This window comes from Corvus hawaiiensis, chromosome 2 (genome assembly GCF_020740725.1).
Source record: "Corvus hawaiiensis isolate bCorHaw1 chromosome 2, bCorHaw1.pri.cur, whole genome shotgun sequence".
Lineage (NCBI taxonomy): Eukaryota > Metazoa > Chordata > Aves > Passeriformes > Corvidae > Corvus > Corvus hawaiiensis.
Window position 1 is genome coordinate 55,112,757 of NC_063214.1, and position 23,653 is coordinate 55,136,409.

General features: G+C 38.6%; 1 protein-coding gene across 5 annotated transcripts in view; it reads right to left on the reverse strand.

Moving 5' to 3' along the window:
• The window catches only part of DCLK1 (doublecortin like kinase 1), a 240,177-nt gene that overhangs the window by 208,426 nt on the left and 8,098 nt on the right, over positions 1–23,653 (reverse strand). For all 5 annotated transcript variants that reach the window (XM_048295102.1, XM_048295101.1, XM_048295099.1 and 2 more), the window contains exon 3: positions 18,264–18,610. In XM_048295102.1, coding sequence (XP_048151059.1) covers positions 18,264–18,610 — 347 coding nt within the window. The remainder of the gene's footprint in view (positions 1–18,263; positions 18,611–23,653) is intronic.

Consider the following 23,653-nt stretch of genomic DNA (forward strand, 5'->3'; position numbering starts at 1 on the left):
TCACTCTTTCACAGAACAGGATTTATGAGTATGTAAATGCGTGATGTACAATATTTTATCCTGATTACGGCTTACAAAACTAAAAGGCAAATGAATATTCTCATTTGCAAATATTTGTATTATTTTTTAACAAATTCTAAATGAATTCTTTAGTTACTTTGAGACCATGTACTCAGAAAATCACAGCCATAAAACTGCCGGCTGGAAGGCAGCCTCAAAAATAAAATTTTACACTAATGCAGAATCATGACTCACAATATGATCCCTCTGTCTGCATTCATTTTAGAGAACTGATGACAGGTGTCAGTTTGTGCTTCTTAAAAGAAAGATCAGATGGGAATCCAGATTGTAGTTCTACCAGAGGTCAAATAAGGAAAAAACCCTTAGAGCTTCAGAGGGCCCAGGGAGCCATGTGTCCAAGAGTTATTCTAATAGTGCTCACTTTTAATCCTGTCCTTGCTGGGATATGTAGAAGGAGAATATTTAATTGCCAACTACAAGCCACAGAACTGGGATTTATTGTAAAAACAATTAAGTTTTTAACCAGAGAATCAAATGATTTACCATATGGCTGGTTAAACTGTTCTCAAAACATGCATTTTCCAGTGCTTTATGTCTGTGTAACTATTAGGTCTTTCCACAAGATTTCTGTAGCTATGTATAACAGGAGGTTTGTGATGGCTTAAACACAATAAAGAAACAAACACCTCAATTACACTTCTAAAAAAATAAACTTCTAACAGTCACTGTGGAGGCCATACTCCATGGAATATCAAGTTTTCACTTCCACTGCCTATTAGTGCCAAGAATGAAATCACTCCATAGCAGTGTCCCTGCCCTTTGTGCAGCAGAAGCTGTTTCTTGGCAACCAATGCAGACAACTGAGTTGCCACGGAAACTGGAGAGACTAATTTATAAAAACTCTGAAACAAAGCAACTATAAAGGCAACCCTAAATAGGGTGGGTATATTCCATATTACTTCCTACAGCATTCCCACCATTAAAAGAACCAGAAATGAAAATGCTAAATTACTGGTTGCAATTTTCATTATTTCTGTAAAATTGGACTTGAAAAGAACTAATGTTTCACTGCATCAGCAGCCAGTAGCCCCTTTCTCCCTTTGGCTCAAAAGCTGGCAAATACACCTGAAGATTTATACTGCAGTTGAAGAGGAATGCTTTCCATTTCAGCCAGTGTTTTCTCTTTCAGGGAAGAGGGAGGCTGAGATGAAAATGGCACAGAACAACTGTTGAGGAATGCGCCCAGAATATCTGCAAGCTGGATAAAACAAGTGTTAACACAGTGAAAAGGCAGGACAATGGCATACATCATAGCTCACTTGAGCTAAGAAATATATGTTTGAGTTTCTTATTCACTTGTAAATATTTATTAGTAGAGAATACTTTCTCTTCTTTAGTAACTAGATGCCAAAGATAGCCTTCTCCTGAATGCATTCTAACTACAGTTACATTTTGTGTGTGTGCACATGTGGAGAGCATGCTCAAGGCATACATTTTTAGTCGTGAACATGGTGGGGAAAACCCAACCACATGCTGCACTTCCCAGGAAAGGAAACCAATATGACAATAAGTTCTCTCTTCACAGAGAAAACTAGCTTGTTCAGCTGCCTAGCCAAGCCACTTAACTCCCCAGAATGATGTATTCCAGAGAAAGAGATGAAGAGAGCCTGCATACATTTGCTCAGAGACAGGAACTCACTGATAGCAGGTTCCCACCAACAGGGACAGGATGGGTGCTCCTCCTGCCATGGTAACTTCAGCCCTCTCCAATTCACAGTGACATCTCCACGGAGCTCAGGTGAGGTAGCAACTATCTGTTTACTGACCATCTGACTACTGCCAAACTACTGACTACAGCATCAGTGACAGGAGTCCTGGCTGCCTCACCTCCTCAAGGGGAAAAGTCCACTTGCAGCACTGAGGGCATCAACCCAAGTTTATTTTACTCAGCCATAAAATTCCTCAAAGTGATTGGAATTGTTTGAAAATCTCTATTGCTCTTTCAAGTTTGACTTAAGCAGACCCACAAGTAGAGAACACAATAGGAGGGGACTTAAATAAGTAGTCCATAGCCTGTTTCCATGGGAAATTAGACCAGAACATCAGCAGTTTAAAAGAAAATGCATCCTCTTAATGCTTTCCGCAAATCAAAAGTCAGTCACACAACTGCACTCATGCTCAGCTATTCAATGAACTGTGAAAGTCAGTGTTATCAGTGGTGATTATCAACAAGATTGTCAGGTGTGTAAAACCCAGTGGAGCTAAAAGAAAGCAGCTGCTCTGGAGAAATGCTGCACATCAATCAGTTATTGCAAATTATAAACAGAAAAAAAACCCGCCACCCCAACTACACAAGTCCCTGAGTTCCCTTAGTTCAACACCTTAACTATTATGTAAACAGAGAAATTCTGCAGAGATTCCATTAATTTTCATGGAATAGTGAAATAATTTTTGAGCTATGAGGTCTTGGAAGATGTTTCTCTAGAATGTGATCTTACACACCAACAGCCTATTTCCCAACATAGACAGGCTCACCCTAAGAACCTGAAAAGCACTACTACATACAGCTTCTCCAGAGGGTTAGAAGTAAGTAGAGGACAAAATTTAAATTTTACAGCTTGAAGGGTTGCTGTACCAATTATTGCCTGTGAAGTTCTCTCTGCTACAGTGCTCCAACAGAGCTACCATAACTTTTGAGCAATCCTTAGAGAAACCCAGAAATATCAAACAAGACAAAGAATTTGAGTTCTTTTAACTGGACACTGAACAGACCAAATTCTCTTGACAGAAATGTAAGACAGCTGGATGAGTTTCTCACAAGTCTCAGGAGTGGCTTTATGCTTCAACTGCTTGTCTATTCTGATGTCTTAGAACAGTCAGAGGCGCTGCCATCTTAGCAAAGGACCAAAGAATGTGGGTAGCATACATTCTTCACTTTTTACAGTCTGTGTCCTAAAGTGTTTCTATTAGAAGTTTCTATTTCTTCACAGAAAGGGTTGTCAAGCATTGGAATAGGCTGGTGGAATCACCATCCCTGGAGGTGTTTAAAAGAGTCAGGGACATTGGTTAAGTGGTGGACCTGGCAGTGCTGGGTTAATTGTTGCACTCAGTGATCTTAAAAGGCTTTTCCAACCTAAATAATTCTATGATTCTATAAGTAGTTACAAACATTAGCCCAGTCTCTCTGAAAATGAGGACTTTCATATTTTCATATGAGAGCAACACACTTCTATATCTCTAGAGATCAGCAGCAATGGTAAAATAGTGAGTGTGTTGTTGACAATTTTTTCCACAGCCCAAAAAGATTTTAACAAATATTTTAAGCAAGTAGCAGATTGTTTGCTTTTATAAGTGACAGAGCAAGATCAGGGAAGAACCAACCCAAACTTACCAATAACCTTTTCCTCTCCAAAGACAGCTGTACATGCTATGCCATATATGAAACTATTTCCTTATAAAGCCATCTGTCACAGTAAAAGGACTAGTCCAGATGGGCTTTGTTCAGTACTAGTTCCCAAATGAACCAAACTTCACAACTCTGAGGGAAATCTCAGCCATAATAACAAGGTGCAGGGAGAAGATGGAGGATGAAAATTCACATGAAATAAGTAACTGGGATAGCACAGGGTTTTTTTCACAGACAACAATGACTGGAAGAAACAAACAAACAAAAAAATTCAGAGAAAACTCTACCTCCCTATTTGTTCTCGAGAGAACCAATGTGCATGTTGGATTGTGGGTGTATGTGTACATAAGCACACAAAAGAGCTCCAACCTGCCCTTCCCACATGGGCAAATTGCTGAGTAGCAGAAATTGATACAGGCATCTCAAAAAAATGAAACCTGAACTACATAAGGCCTGTAAAAAAATTTTAAAAATCTCTTTTTGGAGAGAACAATTGTATCCTTGTTCAGGAAATAACTTTACATTTATTGGGGGAAGGAAGGAAAAACCCCAAGCCAACCTTTTCTTCGTTTCCCTGCCCCTTTCCCTGTAGGATAACATCTTCCCTGTAGGAAGGCAGAAAACTAGGAAGAGTACAGTTTGCTCAACTGTTTTGCAGTGTTGGTAACTAGCTGAAGGTCTTTCTTCTCCTCTATATGACAATTTAGAGGAGTGGATGATGTCTGAAGAAAGTTTTCACAAAAATTTTATGAATGAGAGTACTAACAAAAAAAACCCTGGTTAATTTAGTTGACTATTCTGCTGCAGGATGTGTCACAATACCTGACACTTGTTAGCATTAGCCAGTTGACTCAGAATGGAATTATTCACAGCACTTATGTATTCTCTAAGAAAGGAAGTCTGAGAACATGAAGCCTACGGAATATTTTAAAGTCATGCAGAACATAGCTGCCTAAAGGGAAGAAGAACTCAAATTATGGCTCCACTAACACGACAAAACAAAAGATGGGCTACTAAGCCTTTTGTCTGCTAAATTTTTTATTCAAAAAGCCCTTACTTAGCTTCAACATCTTTGCCAAAGTCACTTGTGATATGTCATAAATACTTGGATATATCACAGCTCATGTTAATGGCAGATGACTCTCTAAATTACTTGTTATGTTTTTGGAAACGAAGGAGCATCTACCCTTCTAGGGTCTAGAGTCTTTCCTCTCTTCCTACTATGGGATGCATTACTTGGGATTTGCCAGCTGCTTCTCCTCCTGCAGTGACTACCAATAACTCTTCTTCTCCCAGGGCTCCTGTGAGTCTCACAGAATTGTAAATTCATTTCATTTCCTGACCTACATTTAACAGAAATTCCTGTGTAAAAGGCAAGTCATCTTTTCATGTCTCTTCAGTAGCCCTGTGCTGCTTCCTACAATCTTTTCACTCCTTACTGTTCCTCTGTGCTGTATGTAGCTTCACTGTTGCAGTCTCCTAGCATCATCCACGACAACTTTATACTGTCTTCTCAATTTCTATTATCTACCCTCACAGAGGGCAATTATCTAGTCTCATGATCAACTTCATGTCCACTATTTAGTAATCCGCATACCTTTCTCTACATCCCTATTTCTAAGTGACTGAGATTAAATACTAATTTAGAAAGGAATTATGTACACCTTGCTGAAGGTAAAATATCTTGTTCTTATTTTGCATAAGCATCTCATTCATCTGTTATCTATCATTTTCTGCCTAACACTGATTAGGACTGCAAAGGTGGAGAAGCAGAATCTTTGTTCTTTCTAATGCAGCACACACCCTGAATGCACCTTGAAAAACGGTTCCAGCTCTACTTGACAAGCTGAAAACGACTTGATACCTTTCCTTGTCTTGGAGGTGTTTTTGGTACTAAGTTTAAAGGCGTATTTCCAGGGAGTAATCTAAAATAATACAGAAAAAAGCCAAGGCAAGTTGGTACACATTTTTAGCGAGGCTTTGTTCCCAAAGAACAGAAACACTTACTGTGCAGACAGACTACCATTGATTTGGGGTATAAAACCTTCCCACACACTACACCTAGGTTATTCTAGGGGAGAAAATTTAGAGCTGTAAAGCTGCCTGTCACTTCAGGATTTCAGAAGTCATGACAGACTGCTTTAAAAAAAAAAATGAAAGGAAAGATTTTAAAAAAAAAAGGTAAGCTTGAGGAGTACATAATAATCATAATGTTCCTGTTTCAATGCTGTAGCAGGAGAAGATGCTGCAGCTTGAAACTGAAGCCAAGGGAGAGCCTCTCCTAGCCAAGGGAGGAACTGGGAGCAGTGGTGAGGACCCTCAAGTATCAGCCAGTTTTTTAGAGCACATGCCTCTAATTTCAGTGATCCTTCGAATTATTTGCCTATAAGTGAAGCAGCACTATTAAAGCTTTCCTCTTCCTACAGAGGTACAAAGTGACATTCAGTTGTTCCTCTCCTCCTCCTCCTCCTGTAACATTTAAGAGAACAGTTCCTACTGCATGCTGTGAAAAATGACTGGCATTCAGTTGGACTCAGCACAAGAGAAGCCAGAGCTTGATTTTTCTTTTCTAGGACAGCCCTCCTCCATCTGCAGATGGAAAGGTTAGTTTTTTACAGGGATGCCACATTTAAAAGCCACTCCTCCTACAGTGTCATTGAAGACTTGCCAGAGAAAGGAAAGTCTCATCCTTTCGTTCTCATCACCTCCCTCCCCCCACAAACAACCAAAGGATGAAGCACAGCAGGCTCAATACCAGGCCACCTCATTTAAATACTGCTGCTTAAATGAGATTTAAATCAAGCTGCAATATAATTTTGTTTGAAAGCATTTTTTAGCAAGGTGACATTCCTACAAATACCATTAATCTATAACATTAATCTATATAATTAATCTATAAAGATCTATAATCTTGACCAATTTGCTCTTTTGGTCCCACATTTAAAATTCTGTAAATGTTTTAAAACTGATTTTAGCTTTCATAGTATTATTTCTTGCTTGTGTCTTCATGAAATTGTCTGATTAAAAAGAAATTCAACTGAATCACTGTTTATCAAGAACAAAAGTTTTTGAGTAAATGTATTAATTCTGACAAATACTTTACCTCAAAATATCACAGGCTGACTACTGGAATACCTATACATGATTATAAAAGGTTTTATTTCAGTCTTCCATTATAGAAATAGAGCCCCAGAGAAACTTTACCTAGTTGTCTGGCATGTCCAGACTACAGATATTGAATGTTATCTCAAGTTTATTTGCTGCGAAGTTCGACCAAAACCAAAGTTCAAGTATTAACGTTCCTGGTCCTTGCCCAGTTAGAATAGCCCTGCTCTTCTTATTTCATGCCTTAAGATACTATGTCTCTCTCAACCTTTGCTCACAGTACTGATGGCCAATCGATGCTAATATTAGTCCAATTATCTTTACATGAGGTACAGAAATTTTAGTTTGCCTATCCCTGATGGAAAAAAGCAGATGTGAACAACTGCATTCACAAGGACGCTAATCAACTGCACGACCACTAAACACTTCTACATGCCTGTTCTCCCACCATCTCATAGCAATGTAATGTTCAACAGTCCTTGGGTTAAAAATCTTCACGTCATGCTTACTGCTCTCTCACCTGGCTTCTGTTCCTCTAGCTCCGACAGGCCACTAGATTATTCTTTCCTACATTAACTGCTTCATATTTTCTTTATTAAATTTTACACTGATTGCAGTTCATGTTCCTAATTCATCAAGATCACACTCCATTTAAACAGATTACTCCAGAGTATTCACAATGCTCCTCAATCTGCCCCAGAACAGATGTGTTCTGGTTTAGAAACTGAAACATCCAAATGTTAATTTTTTTTCCCTCTAAGACCTACAGGCAGCCTTTTTCACAAATGTACAGAACAGCGAAGGTGCTGGGGCTCAGGAGGTATTTTTATGTAGCAAGAATAAAGGAAGTACAAAAGCATTTCAGACACCAATATGAGCTACTCAGATGACAGGAGATAACAGAAATATCCTTTTGTATTCCAGGTGCTCTCCCCTAAACCCAACTGCACAGTGTAAACCGCTAGTACCATCATACCCACACAGGGGCACCGATCCTATACATGCCTACGTAGCTATAGTAAAAAGTGGATGGAAAAAAAACCCAACCCTGTATCAGAATCAACAAGGCCATATATGGACTTTTTTCATGATGGTGAATTTTTAGCTTTTTAAGCTTTCTATTCTTTATCAGCAAGAAAGAATTGTAGCATGCATGAGTTAATTCTCGTGTGAACACAGGGTTTCTCATTATCAGTGCTCAGTGTGCCAGGACCATTCCCACAACACACGCACCTCCCTCTCAAAGTTATTTCCTCACCAAGGAGCACACAAGCATGCCACTTAAACACTCCATAAACTGCATTAGCTTTAACTCATATTTTGTGTGGGTGTAAATGCAAACACAGATTTCATACATGGGAAACAGCAGAAGGTTAAAGAAATCTTGGTTATAAGCATACAAGATATACTAACAGAACAAAAGAGCTGGACTATAGAACTGAGATGTGCTCAGGAAACCATTTCACACAGAACAAACTCCACAGAATTTTTCAGAATTTGCTAGATTTTAAAGAAATGGGAGTTGTGACTAGAAATCAAGAAGGGAGATAGTACTGAAAGACACAAGAAAAGAAAAGTTTAAAAAAATCAAAGAAAATTAAGTAGACTCTTAGAAAACCTTCAGAAACAGACAAATGATTCAGAATTGTGTAAGAAATCAAGAAAGGGAACATGAGACAGCAGGATATTTCAAGGACAACTAGAATAAAGGAAGAGCTAAGGTTTAGCTTCTGAATGCATGGTATATAGCAGCAGCTGCAGTTTGCAATTCAAATTAATGCAAAACACATATAACCTGTCTGCAAGGGAAGGCAGGTGAAGATATTTTAAACAGCAAACACTCTTCTATTTTAAAAGTCAGCATATCCATTTTAGGCAAAGTCTGTCTTGCCTCCCTTTCAATCAAAGGCATTCTACCCTGGCTATTCCACAAGATGCCCCCAGTTGTCCCCTATTGCCCGGCAGTGTTGAAAACATCATTGCTTATACCAAACCAAAGAGATAATTAAAAGCAGTTCAAACTGAGATTTCACTCTATTCACTTGATGAGTAAATGTCTCTTACAATTTTAAGCTATTAAAGCTCAGAGGAGTTTTATTTAAAAGCAGTTTCTGAGATTCAACATTTAATGGAAAAACAAATCCACTAGAACAACTGATTTGGGAGAGGCAATCAGTCTTAACTACTTAACATGAGTTTTATTTTCAGTATCATCCAGCTGAATTCAAAACCCTATATAACTCCTTCCAGTGGGAGTGTACTGCCTTGCTTTCTGAAGTTACTCATCTCTGATAATTTCACGCCATTCGTGCTCGTTTTTATCTATGAGTAAAGCACTATGTCCTGTCCTCAAGTCCCCAAAGACTTCTTTGCTCTTCAGTCTATGACTTCAAGGATTCAAACCTATGGAAGAAGCTTGATTCCCTCCCCAGCAGCTTTCTCAAGCAAAAGCACCTGCTTGTGACCTACTTCAGAAGTTTTTTGGGGTAAAAATGTAAGAGAAAGTACTTATTAAAATTTAAGAACAAGCTATGTGATTGTGTACGCCTTGTGGACCATTAACCAGTGACATCAGGAAAAGAGTCTCAAAAGAGTTTGATTTACTTCTAAAAACCTAAGCCATTTTCAGAGCACTGCTGCCTTCATTCAGTAGAATGGAAATATTTTCCCCTACTGGTAATTGTATTAGCTTCTAAATCTGATTGATTCTGGACAGTCTGCCCCCATGAACTGGCACACAGTACTGGGGACATAGATTCAGAAGAGATTAAATCAATACTTCCTCCAGGACTGAACAAATTAGTTTCAATCTTAAAGAGAAATGGAGGGGGGAAGGGCCAGAATACATGGTACATCACTGATTTAATATTACATAATACTGTTGTCCCTGAAGATCTTCTCAGTCTCGCTTCCAAAAGCCACAGCTAAGAAACTGAACTGCATCTCCAAGTCCTATACACAGCATGGTACATTTAAGAAAGAATCCTAGAGGTAGAGACCTGAATTCATCTTGAATAACTTGATGAGCACCTGAAAAGTATGTCATTGCCCTAGACTTGTTTCCTACCGAAAAAGAAGCACAAGAGACAATTCCAGACTAAATAGGTTGAATATTCAAAAATATTTGTGTTTCTTGCCACTCACAAGCAACAACAAAGTGCATGACTTAAGAAGCTTCAAAGTGTTGAACATAAGATGTTTTCACAGTTTACTGCAGTTTCAGAAAAGAAACTGGTTTCATAAAAACTTAATTAGAAAAACAAGGTACAAAATTGGGCTGCCATTACCATTTCCTGCACTGTCAGTAATTTTTGAATTATTCTGCCAGTATCAATTGCCTTTTGAAGGGCTGGAAAGACCTTGGTTCCTATAAATGCAAGGATTAGTTTTCAGAAAAGAACACAGCTAGTGACAGAATATTTATGCAGTTTACGCTCTCAGCATTCATCATTCATATAAGAATTTTCTTCTACACAACAGCTTGACAAAAGGTATTGAATAGAAAACTAAGTGGAAAGAAACATGCACGCACTAAATCTCAGGTAGCTGTTCAAACCTGAGTTTGATTAAGTTATTATCCTTTAGTTTATTAATTCTATGTTTTTCAGAAGAGGCACTGCCAATGTTTTCCAAGTGTTTATGTAAGAATTCAAGGCCCAACAATCCAAAGACAGAATTATACAAAAATACTTACATTAAAAAGGAAATATTTAAGTTCTAATAAGCTACAATGCTTATTGTAGAATTTTTCCTATTAATAGTATAATTTAATTTCTCAGGAAAGAAACATGTGCTACAAAAAACTGCGAGAGGAAAATGTTGGGTTTTTTCCATAGATGATGCTTAAAATTCTCCTAAATGGCTAGAAATTCTTAAACCTCTTGTAACAACTAGTTTTAGAAGGAACAGAAACAACCCAGCAAATCCAACATCCATTATGCTTTTTTACAGCACTATTACATCATACCGCTTAAGAGGAAGGAAATACACACTTTGCCAACAAAAAAAAGCATTACTAACAGTAACAGCTTCAGAGAGTACAAATAAAATCATCCCAGTGAACACAACAGCTTGACAATACCCTGTAAAAATCTTCAAACCATCAAGCTCATTTGGTTCAGACAAAGCCATAAGGCAGGGGGAGCAGAAGAGAGAAATTTTAGGATGACTACTGTTTGAAAGCATCACAAAAAGGTTAAAGGTTTCAGCTGTTAATAAAGAACTTATTTGGTCCTGAGGATTGTGTTTTACTGAGCACTGGAAACTCTTCTTCATGACCACCAGTAACCTCATGGCTTTCTCCACAAAGCAGTCATACAGCATCATCAGAGAAATCTGCAAGCACTTTTCCAAACTCTCTTCCATGAAACAATTAAAAAAAAAAAAAAATCACAAACTCACCCCAACAAGATCATACAGCTGAGGATGTTTCCATTTGCTTTTCTCCTCCTTCCCTAATAGCCAGTAAAACACAAATCAGAACTTAAATGGCTAATAAGCTATTCTTGGTTACATTGCACATTTAAACAACAAAGCAAAGACCAGATGTAGAGAAAAAGGATGCTTATTCTAGAAATGGATAGTTCTGAATGACCACACCATCTCCTTTCCACTGAGAAACACTTCCTTACACTTACACAATACGAAACTCCACCTTGAAGAGTTAGAAATTACTCTTCCTTAAGAAGGGCTTCTGACAGTACATAAACTCTCTAAAGAGTATCCGAATATCTTTAAAGACACTAAGATCAACTTATGTGATATTTAACACATTCTGAAGCAGGTATGCAAGTTTTCAGTCTCAATCAACTAATAACAGCTCTCGTTTTGCACAGCACACAAGGCACTCCAAAGGATGCAGAAGATGGCGCCTTCTCTTCTTAATTTTCAAAGTCAGTCTACAGTTCTTGTGGGATGCCAGTTGGCAGCCATGGAAACTCCTACTGTGAGAAGCTTTTGGAGACAGAGCAACACAGTCGTCAGTCTCAGCTTAATGAGAACCGACCCTAGACAAATAAATGGACACACTGCTTTCAGCCTGGAATGGGCTTCTGTTCACTCCTTCACAGAGAACTTTATTCGAGTAACAATTAAAATTGTTAGTCAATGTCATAACATGACAATGAAACAGCCTATACAGAAGCACAAGAGTTCAAGGACCTCACCTCTAACACCAGGATAATACCAATTGCCAGCAAGTTTTCTACCCTAGCAGAAATGATTTTAAACCAGTTTTTTATGCTTTTCTCAAAGTACAGTCTAATTTGTAGTGGAAGTCCACTTTTCTCAACAGTAATTGTAAGAATCTGCCAAGATATCCAGAGCCCATCACAACTTGCTGAGACAGGCAATTTTCACTCATTGATTTTTTTGTTTGTTTTTCACACTATCATCTCTTCAAGAAGGGGCCTTTTCCTCAGTACTGAGGAAAAAAACCTCATCTTTTTAATCCTTCCCCAAAATCAGTTTCAAAACACCAGAGCCAGAAATGATACATCTTCCAGAGGGAAAAAAAAAGATTTTGATTAAATATACTGCAAGCAAGAAGGAGGGAAAGTGAAGTGCATTACAAGCTGAAGAGGTGCTCTTTGGGGTTTTTTTAATGTGTCTCACAGCTATATAACATGGTGGTCTGTCAGCATTGTGCAGACAAGGCCTAAAATTCGTGTCTAATATAAGGAGCACAGGTATTGTCTGATGGGTATGGCCTTCCAGCATTCACATTAGAAGCCTTTTAGGAAAGAACAGCTCATACAGTGTAAGAACAACAGGTTTCAGGATCCCAGATGTCAGTCCAGTATTAAGGTACAACCTCAACAGCTGTTGTTTCCCTGTTAAAATGCTTATGTGAGCAGCAGAAGTCATTTTACTTAATGTTTTCTCACAGTTAGTCAGGATCTGCACAGCTACACCTCACAGAGAATTCACCATGGTGCTCTGGTCAATCAACATCACCCATGTGCCTGTGGCTGGCAGGGAGCTCCAAGGCCTTCAGTAAAAGAGAGGAGATAAAGTTGCTCTGCTGAGATACAGAAGATAAGATGCACACAACTTAAAATTTTTCCTGTTCTTGCAAAATGAAAAATGTGGACAATAAGTGCTATTTTGAGTGGATTGTAGCTACAAGTTCACAAATAAAAAGAACAGGCACAACCAGCCACCCTTAAAATTAAATACACCTTCTATATTAAGAGTGGAATTGATTACAAATGCTGATGCGAATCAGAACTACGGGCACACACAAAACGAGTTGCTGCACATAAATTTTACTTTGGTTAACATTCCTTTTGTCTAGATTGTTGTACAATATACACTACCCAAACTCTGAGGTGAGAATATCGTCCTGTGAATGATACCTACCTTCATTTATGTAGGTGTTTCTGTACCAAGGACAATCCAGGTCTAGAGAAAGACATTTGAGATGTTTAATAGATCCTACAAAACAGTAGCTTTGGCCAGGAATTTACTGTAGAATACAGATGTTATTATCGAATGTTTTTCACTTGTTAAGAACAAAACCATAAAAAAATACATGCTCATTTTAGGTGTAGGTGCAAACAGTTGCTTTTGCTGCCTTAAGAGAGTATTTTCTTAGAACAGTAGTATTCCTTTCTAAAAACTAAGATATCATGTGTATTCAAAAAGAGAAGTCCACAGGAGAGGGAGTTTGTTGGGATCATAACACAGCCAGTTTATAGCAGGTTTCCACTAAGAAACAAAAGCATATTACACTCAATGCAGAAGCTTTAAGCTTTCCAGCACTGTGATGTTCCCTTTCTTTGCAGCCATGATTCTTTAATAGCTATTTTAATGGCTTAAAGCAAAGTAATTGAGGGACATCCTATGCCTCACACATACTTCTGTAAGGTGTATGCCTTTAATTAACTGTGACTGTATTTCATACCTGTAAAGGCAATTTGATTTGTGATAAAATATTTATTAGGAAAAAAAAACCCCCAAAAGATAGTGACTTTTAGTCCAGTAGCTTTGGCACTGACCATTTATCTGTCTGGAGTCAAAACAACAGCATAATGCATAAACTGAAAAATAATTTGCATGATTGCATCTTGTTAAGCTAAGCAAACCACCTGTTCAAATAAGTAGGTCCTATTAAAAACCAGATGTTTGCTCTGCCAAAAGCAAATGGAGGATGTACATGGTAACAATGCACTGCTTTCCAACCTTTTCTTTTTATGAAAACATGCAAACTGTAAATACCCTGCACAAATATACACATCATAACACTTCTAAAAATGGCACTGCTTCACAGTATTGCTGTTAAATGTGACCTTGATTAGTTTTCTCCCATTTTAGTCATCAGTGTTATTCTAGAAGTGCACCAAGCAAACAGAAACCAGCAAATAGCTTGCAACAAGGCAACTGGGCTCTGTCTCTGCACACAGCTTGTGTCCTCAATGTCTGCATTGTGTCCACACACTGCCTTTTAGAAGGCCATTTTTTTAGGCACATCAAACTGAAAATACCACCTTCTGTTAAGGAAAGGTTAGGAATCAAACTGGAACACTGCAGCTACAGTAAAGCAAGACACATTTCAGTCATGAGAAAGTGTTTCCTCCCTGTGCAAGTATACAATAATACTAAGGGTCAACACTCACAATATCTTTTCATGAACTTAAACATGAGGTTAATCTAAAAAGTTGAGTAGTGCTCATAGTAGGAGCATGCCCTCATTATCTGTGTTCCTACAGGCAGCCATTACACCTACTCGTTCTATTTTTATTTTCCTTACATAGCAAAGTTGGCAAGGAAAATGCTTCAAGATCTCACCCTGGAAAGCTTTTGATTTTGGGCTGTGCTCATAAGACTGTTAAACACTTCTGAGAGTCCCACCATCTTCAAATGCATCAGTGTGGTACAGGGAAGTGACTATCTCTTTCTCTAGAGTACAAAGGCCCTTGTACCAGTAGAAATTAAGTATATCTATAAAAGTATACATAAACTATTCCAGACACAGTGTGAAACCTATCCAGCTCTGAGGAGTCATTAATAATTTAACTGCAGAAGTATGCTAAATGCAGGCCACTGATGTGCTTTACAGTCAGACTGCAGTTGTATATTGTGCCCTTTTTAGCACAAATTAAATGATATTCTAAAGCTTCCAAGACCTTGAAGTCAAAATACAGATTCTTTGTATGTTCTATAAGGAAATGCAAATAAGCCACTAGTCACCCTGTTTGCAGTAAGGAGAAACACTTTTTTTTTTAAACAAAACTAAAGTAATGCATGAAATCCAAAGTCAATACCCACCCAACACTGGAAAACATCAAGTTTTAGTCCCTGAACTGCCACTAACCCAGTGAGACAAGATTGGTTAATTTTGCTGGGGTTTGGTTTTTTTGAGGATTGCTTTCTTGTGGTTTATTGTGAGTTTAGTTTGCTCTTTTTTTTTTTTTTTTTCTTTTGGTTTGGTTTTCCCCCACACCCCTTTCTTCTGCTATTCCAGAATTAAAAAGTTGAAAGGACTACTACAACACACCTACTTAATCAAGCCCTGGAGTTCTAAGAAACACACAAAGCATCATGTGCATCAAAAATTACTAAATTTTCCAAAACCAAGAAGGAATTTTTGGGATGGAGAATCAACTGGATGTCAAAGGAGAGATTTCTTCCTAGCAATTACAACTTGCCTCAGATTCTGATTGTCTAAGTACTACCTCTCTCAGCAAGACAAGCTCTTTACATTGTCATCAAATTTTATAGGCCATCATTTAAATTCCTCTTATGTGAACAAAATATTTATTGACATATTTTAGAGATACAAATTGAAACATCACAACTAACAAGGCTGTTGGAGGAAGAGCATTTAAGCTCAGTTTTTCCATGTGTAGTGTCAGTATGGGACAACCACCTTACTTGGCTGCCCAGCTAAGACTCTACTCCTGCTACTTTCTTTTTATTAGCCTTAGGCATCTAATGATAGTATCCAACAACAATATATGTACACACTGTCCAACTGCACTAACAACACAGGGGACTCATGTCAATTGTTGCTATGGAAGGGCAATTCCAGTGTTGGCCTCATAAAATAACTTAGAAGAGATGACAGTACAGAATGGCCTGTCTCCAAGTTATATTCCCAAAGAATGATCCCTGGAGAGCTTTATTCTCTTCTCCTTACAGTAAATTACTTTTTTTTGACTCAGAACTTTAAGATTTTATTGCTTTTTAAGTTAGCGATGAAAGATTTAATCACAGATTTGTTAGATTTAGCCCCTCAACACAGGCTTTTCCAGAACCTTCAGAGCTCCAGCAGGAGTCACAGTAGCAGTTCCCAACTACAAATAGTACTGGAAAAATTGTGGATTTACCATGGATTTCCTCCCAGTAATAATTCACAGCTTGAATTTAGCAATAAAGAAATCTATCACTGTGTCCCCAACGCCATCTGGGAGATCAGGCTTTTGGCAGAGAAAAATGGAGCAGCAATTGCCTAGCAGCACAGGAAATCAATGACTTCCCCACTCAGGGCTGAGCAACAGGCTGCTCCTGCTGAGCATGGAGTCATTCATTTCCCTTTCTGCCAGCAAAGCTGCTTTGTACATGCCAACAGCAAAGTCTCTGTTACACCTGCAGGACACACACCCCCCCCTTCCCCTAAACCCTAACATTACCGGGAGGGTTAGATAGCGAACTACACAATTTCATGCCTATATCCAAAAGGGGAAGGAGCGTGGAGATGGCAGTCTCTTGGGAGAACTTCTGGACATGAGGGTTTCAGGCTACAAGGTAGGTAACAAGTGTCCCTGGTGCACCACTGATTTACGCTCAAGTCAAAGCCCATGAGTTAACAAAGGATTCAACTGAACTATGCCAGCGTAAGGGCCAAGAAAATCTGGTCTTCCCTTTCATCCCAGCAGTAGGATAATACTAGATAATATCAGGAGTTAGAGTCCAAAAACAGCTGTAAAGGGGTTTTTTTGGTTTGTTTCGAGCACAGTCATTAAAGGGGAGTTTCAAATACAAAAAGATAAAAGCGAGCACATCATCCAGGAGACAACAGTGGCATCCTTCCAGGCTGCACTTCTTCAGAGCTAAAGCACCAGTTTATTTACATATACAATACAAAGCATATGTAGCCCTTCTTTACTGAGAAGGTCTGCAGGAACCAGAATAATCATTCAAGATCTTCTGTCAATGTCATAGCAGAGACCACCACTGACCTCTGCAGATTTAAAATTTCAACACCTTCCTCCAATTTACTAGCCTTAGTGCGCCCTGGAGCATGAGGCAAGGTAAGGAAGGACAGGAGTTGAAAGTTTCCCCTGACATATGCTTCACCTTTGTTGCAGACAAAAAGAATTTCACATCCACATTTTGCTCCAGGTCAAAGTTCCCAACAAAGTCACAGTAAGGAGATCATTACAGGCATGTACACAGTCACCAAGAACTGTACTGCTGTGTGTAACTGGTGTCAGAGGTTACTGATACAAAACAGTAGATGGAAAGGACTTCTGGTCAAGCCAGACTTGGCCCTGATTTGAACCAGTGCTCTGAATAAGCAGCTTGTCCTTTAAGTAGCCCTCTCTGAGATCAGAGGGTACTGCTGTAGCTGTTTCCAGAACTATGCCTGCACACCAGCCCCAGTAACTGCAGATATGTTAGGACATCACCAGATCTTGCTGAACATTTATTTACCTGTATCAGGCATATTTGGCAGCATCTCCCAAAAGCAACACTGCTTGCTGTGTATCTGTGAATCATTGAACCTAGAATCTGTAAAGCACAGCTATATTACAGCAGAAATATCATGGTCTCTAGCAGCTTCCAGCTTCTCAGGGAGACTTCTTCAGTTTAATAAGTTACATCTGTAAATGCAAATATCTGCCTTATTTCTCTAGAGTCACCATTGCTCTAAATCAATTCAGGTCATGCTGAAATTAGCCTTGCCCTTCACCAGGTTAAGAGCTTCTCCAGTTTTGCTATAATTAATACATGTCCATAGACAAATTACAAATAAAGTGAAAGACAAAAAAGAAGTGGGATTATTCTGTAATTTTTTTTTCGTGTCCCTCTATCCCCAAGTTCAATAAGAAGCCTCTCAAAAATCTCACTCTGCTGCAATTTAATAAGTCAGCAAAAAAGAGACGCTGCTTGAAGGTATTTCACAGAAGTAATAACATGTAACCTACAAGAGACTCCTCAATAAATGTGAGCACCACACATAATCCTACCTGTTTTTCTGCAAAAGGGAAAAAAGCTCATTCATTTTCTAAGCTTGCACCTTCTTCATTGTCCACTTTAGGTGCAGTAAGATTCATCATTTAGTCACTCTGGACAGCAGTAGGTCTGCATTTATCATGGTGAAACACGTCCTCACTGTTTGTTCTTACAGTTTATGGAAGGCCAAGTACAATGACTCATAAAACTGCTGCAAGAAAAAGCTGAAACAAGTTAACAGAATGAGCTTCTCTTAAGTGACATCCTTCATCCTACATTTCCGGCGTGCAGAGCCAAAACCACATCACACTTTAAACTGAACAGATTTAGAGCTATTATTTATCATAAACGGCAAGACCATCACCAAGGCCAAGCAATGTTTCATGGTGTTCCTGAGCTGTTAACAGATCCTAAGTACACTATAAGCAGTAGAAGGCCTGGCTGTACATTCTACAGCAAATGGGATTATTTTTTTTCTGTTAATGTACTATTCTTTTCCTTTTGGAAAATTATATTTTCTTCATGCTGAGAATGTCATCATGAAAATTCTTACCTGTTTTCCATCTAGTGTGTACAAGCGTTTAACCACCCCTGAATCCAGCTTGATGGCATCAGTTATATCAGTAAGAACCTGTTCAAACGAATGTGCTGTCTTCTTGTTGAGCAGAATCCGGACTGCTTTCCGTGGCTTCACTCCGCTCCTGATGATCGTGACCAGTTTAGGCCTAATGAAATCCTTATTCTCTTTTGCATCTGGAGTACCTCCTTTAGCAGTGGCAAGAGATGGCACTGAACGAGAAGTAGAAGTTGTCTTAACATTCACTGACCAGTTTGGGTTTACATTCTTTGTGTACTCCAGTTTCTTGAAGGGTTCTATGGAACCACATACATAACTTTCCCCTGTGGAAACAAAAGCAAAAGTCCAGCAAGTCAGATTGGAGAGGGGAAAAAAAAAGAAAAATGCAGGAAAATACAAAATCAAATCTTTCTCCAATTATTAAACATTATTCTTACATTCTTGATCTACAGGGCATAAAGTATTGATCTCTTCCCTTCTCAGATGCTACTCACTATAAAATGATCTTTTAAAGATCACTCTTAAGCTAACCCTTCAAGAAATGTTGCTACAAAAGTCCTTGAAAGCAACAGTTTTTTATCAGAAAACGCTATTTGCAGTGGCGATCACTGCTGTCAGTAAACAGTGTTCATATTTCACCAGCTGCCCAGCCCCAGCACATTATCACCATACTCCCCCAGCCTTCATGCTGAAATGGTCCTCTCCTAACAAAGCAGCAGGCCCCAAATACTTCAGAGGAGGTGATATGATATGACACATTACCAAAAAATATAGGCTACAAATAACTTTTTATACAAAAGGTGGATGAAAATGTCATAGGAGATTCATTAACATTTGATTTTTTAAAGCTTTAGGCATCATAAACCCAGGATATGTATAGGCAAGAAACTTCCCTGTATTATTTACTGACTCAATACATAATACGTGGGGAAAGAAAGACAAAGAGTAGCAATTACAGACTTCTCATCACAACAAATTTACCATACTTAAAAGAAAAATAGCGGCTATTAGTTCCTCTTTCTGTTGGAGCACTATCTACAGTAAAATATTTTTGCAAATTCCACACCCACACAATTTCTGGGGAACTAGAAATCAGCCAGAAAGCCCAGCACCCTGTAGATTAGCACCTGAATCCAGTCCAGCTGAAGGCTGCTGCATAAGGGGCACCTGCTTGGGTGCTCCCAAACTCTCCCTTGAGCTTCATTGTGTGGCTGTCCTGGTAATAGCGCTGGATGAGTTGGATCAGCTCAGTGATCTGACTGAACATACCAAAGACGCTACTAATTTTGCAGCATCAAGCTGATCCAGTTCATCCTCTGTCTGGGGAAAAACAAACAAACCAAACAAAAAATGTCAAAGAAACCAATACTAGATCCAGCAAGACCCTTCTGGCAGCCCGCAGTCACATCACATATAATGCAAAAATCCTATCCTGAAAAACACCACAGAGGCATCTGAGATTTTTTAGTTCTTCTGGGTTCAAGAGTTCAGTGTATGCTAACAGCACAGAGGTCTTCATGTCTGTAGTTTAGCCTGGGGTAATAAAACAGAACCAGGAAAAAAAACTCAGTGATGCACCTCCTATGCCAAAAAGCATGTAAGAACCAAAGATATTCTTAATGATCCCTATCCCTAAAGAAAGGGGATTCACAGTTCAACCACTAAAAGAAAAGTAAAAGTATTTAAAATTTACTTCTGAACAGGAATTTTAAGGTTTCAAGACACCTAACCCAATTCCACAGATATTACAGCACACAAGGAATGCAGGCAGATACACAGAGTCACCATATTTAGAAACGGAGGCAGAGAACACCAGGACTTGAGGCTTGGATAGCCACTGTATATGTATATGCAAGATACATAGATAGATATGTAAATGGAAACATCAGAACAGAAAGGCTCAGCTACAGTAATGAGTGGTCAAACAGTGCACATTCCCTTTTATCCATGTCCCTGTCCAATGGTTCTAGTATTAGTTACTCAATTACTGCCAGGTCAGAATGTACCCACAGAACCACATCCACAAAACTAGCAAGTTTTAAGGGGAAAAAAAAGAAATCCTACTATGAGTAAGAATGCTCTCAATACAATAAATACCTGCTGTATAAAATAATTTGCAGAAGTCTGTTTTATAAATTTTTAAACAAAATTTATTCTTGTCTTCATTTGTGTTTGCTTTAAGATGTAAAATCCACCAGCAAACTCATTTTATTTTTTGAGGGGGAATATAAAATCTGGATTTTCAGGCTCAGTCCTACTAGGGAAATTGTTCACTTCAGTTGCACAAAGTTACATTTATTTAAAATCAAGGGTTCAAATTAAAACTCACTTCTCAAAGGGTAGGCTCATAAATAAATGGCGATACACAGTGTACTCAGAAGATTTACATTTAGTTTATGAAGAACTCCTTTGGTTTCCCTTCTTGAAAGGACAGCATTCCACATGATTTTTAATATCAGCTATATTTAAAGGTCAGCTGAATTCCTTGTAGCATTTAACTGTACATCAGCTCTTCATTGCAAAACAAAATTTATATGAATGATCATAAAAAAAAAGGACCAATAGAATCACTGAAGGTTTGGGATTGTTTAAACATCAGCATTTTTACCCTTTCCTCATTTCCAACGGTACTATATTACATCAATAAAATATTTACACCAAGAAAAAGTTTTTTCCCTTCAAGAGGCTCATACTTAGCTACAGAACATCTTGAAGGCAGAGCATCCAAGGCCTTCTAAGATGAAATATCTTTAGTAAGAACTATTTTATATATGTCAACAGAAACACAGACACTTCTCCCATAATGTTGTTATTTAAAACTATTTTAGATGTTAGACAGGGACTGCAATTCTCATACATGCTGGTCCTAAGGGTCAGGCCTGTAAGAATAAAAATCTTTAGCACCTCTGGTGTTTGTATGCAGAAGAAATCTCAAAGAAAAGGACAAAAGGTCTTCACCTAGATTTTCATTCTCGCTTCTTTTTCACCAGCACCTTCAGGAGAGAAGACTGCAAAGAAGTTTCACAAGGGGCATGACACACAAGCCCAATAAATCCATCTCCTGCTTTAGCTTTTGCTTCCTTGTCATCAGCTTTGACTAATTGGCAGCTGGAAGAAGAAAGTAACAATCTCCAGACACTAGATTCGTAACAGAACAAGTGTCGAGAAAGACTCCTTGCAGAAACTGGATTAAGCAAAAGGCACAGACAATACAGCCCATTTAAAAGTGTCAATTTGATTGCAGCTCCCCAGGAGAGGGGAGCAAGTGTTTCACAGTGCAGTCAGCTGTCACTAATGGAATTTTGACTCTTGATTACTGTATCAATAGCCATTAGGAAAAGAAAAGGGGAACACCCAGCTGTTTTGGGAGATCTGCCATCTAGGGGAAAAAAAGTGATTACTACACCTTAGAAAGTGTCCCTTTCCTGATAGCTTCTTCACAGCAACAGTGCAAATGAAACACACACCGCTTGAACCCTTCAAAAAAGATGCACTGCACTTGTTGGTCAGTTTCAAACCAGTAACCCTACAATTTAAGCTGTATAAATGCCCAACACTTTGGAAAATACCATGTAGAACAACTAAAACAAATCTTAGCATTGAGAAATTATTCAGAAAGCTAATCATGTCGAAGGGCAGATCCCAAAACATTGTTTATGCTTAAAAAAACCCAAAACCTACTACCTGCAGTTATACACCTGTCAAAACTCAATGCATCTGAACCACCAGAGACACGCAACACTGGAGGATAGTTCTTATAGGTCACAACAGAATTCCAAGACATGCTTCATTTATTAAATATTTAATTTTAAAAAATAATATCTGTGTATAAAGTGGTTGCTATGCAGACACTGAATCACTGTACATAAGTACTGGAGTTCTCTTGAGGCAAGTCTCTCCCTCTTCGGCACACTGGTACTAGCAGTAAGTTTATTTTCTTCAGCTTGCTGATATTCTCCCTATAAGAACAACCAAGGCATCATCTCTTAAAAAGATTTTTTGTGTTGCTTTTCTGTGCTTAAGGTGACTTGGCCTAAAATGGCTTCATGTGGAAGACAGCTGATCTTAGGTGGAAACCCTGGAGAAGAAAGAGAGAACCTGTTTGAACCACACAAGCAGAGAGGAAACACCAACCCCTCTTTGTGGAGGTCAGGACTTGCCAATTTATGGAAAACAGGTTTGATTCCTTGGACTAGAGTATATAGTAGGAATGGAAAGTTAATTTATTAATTAGCAGTGATTTATTGGGGTCCACTTCCTCAAGGGATGGGGCAAGAAATAACTTAAGACAACAGGGAAGGGACTAGCACTCCCAGTACTCCATGCCTAGGCATACCTGCCTTTCTTCCCTTCTACCCTTTGGTTATCCATACAAAAGGCAGAATCTCAATCTCTCAGGAGAAAGGACAAAGAATTCTGACTGTGCCTCACCACACAGAGCAGATTGCAAAAGGAAGATGACCTGAATCAAATAAATTACTGATACTTGATAGCTCCCAAATGTCTTAGTTAATAGAACAATAACCTACTTTAACTACATTGCTGCTGCCTTGTCTTTCTGCAGGGTCAGAAAAAATGCAACAGGGCAAAAGAGATGGAGCCTCTACAGGAAATAAATCTGACCTACACATGTTCACCTAGCAATCAGATGCACCAGAAACTTTAAATCAGATCTCCTCTGACCTTCGAAAGGACTTCTTTCCCAAACTTACTTTATTCTCAGTTCAGACTAAAAAGTTTTTTTTTCCCCTCATCAAAACCCAAATAAAAATACTTCCTCTCCCTCTGCCCCCTCAAATTTCTGCAGTCTTGTTACAAGTAAGATAGGCACTGTACACACTTAAAAAAACCCCACCAAAAATAATGTAAAGCACCTAGAATAAGAAACCACATGGACTTCCAAGAAGCTGTTAAGCAAGACACAAAGATAATCAACAGGCTAATGGATGAACAAAATAATCAAATAAGCAGTGCCAGAACGACCCTCTACTATTTTATGCAACAGGATCATTCAGCTGTTTGTTTGTTAAACAATATAAGGATTGCAGCCATTTCTGCCACAGGATTCAGTCCAAGTCCTTAAATTTGATAGCCCTGGATCAAGTCCATGGTAAATATCCAGTGTAAATTTAATCCTACAAACAAATGTCCACATAGATTCAGCTCTACAAACATTTAAACAGATACTTTACTACTATTATTTTGATAGCACATTACACATGCATATGAATCTTTCCAGCCCATCAATTCCCAGCTCAATGCTGAGGTAGACATGACCTAGAAGAAAGAAGTCATTAGCTCCAGAGAGCATCAGAGACCACATCAATCAATTCCTACAGTCTGGCCTGGCAGGGCTTCTCACCAAC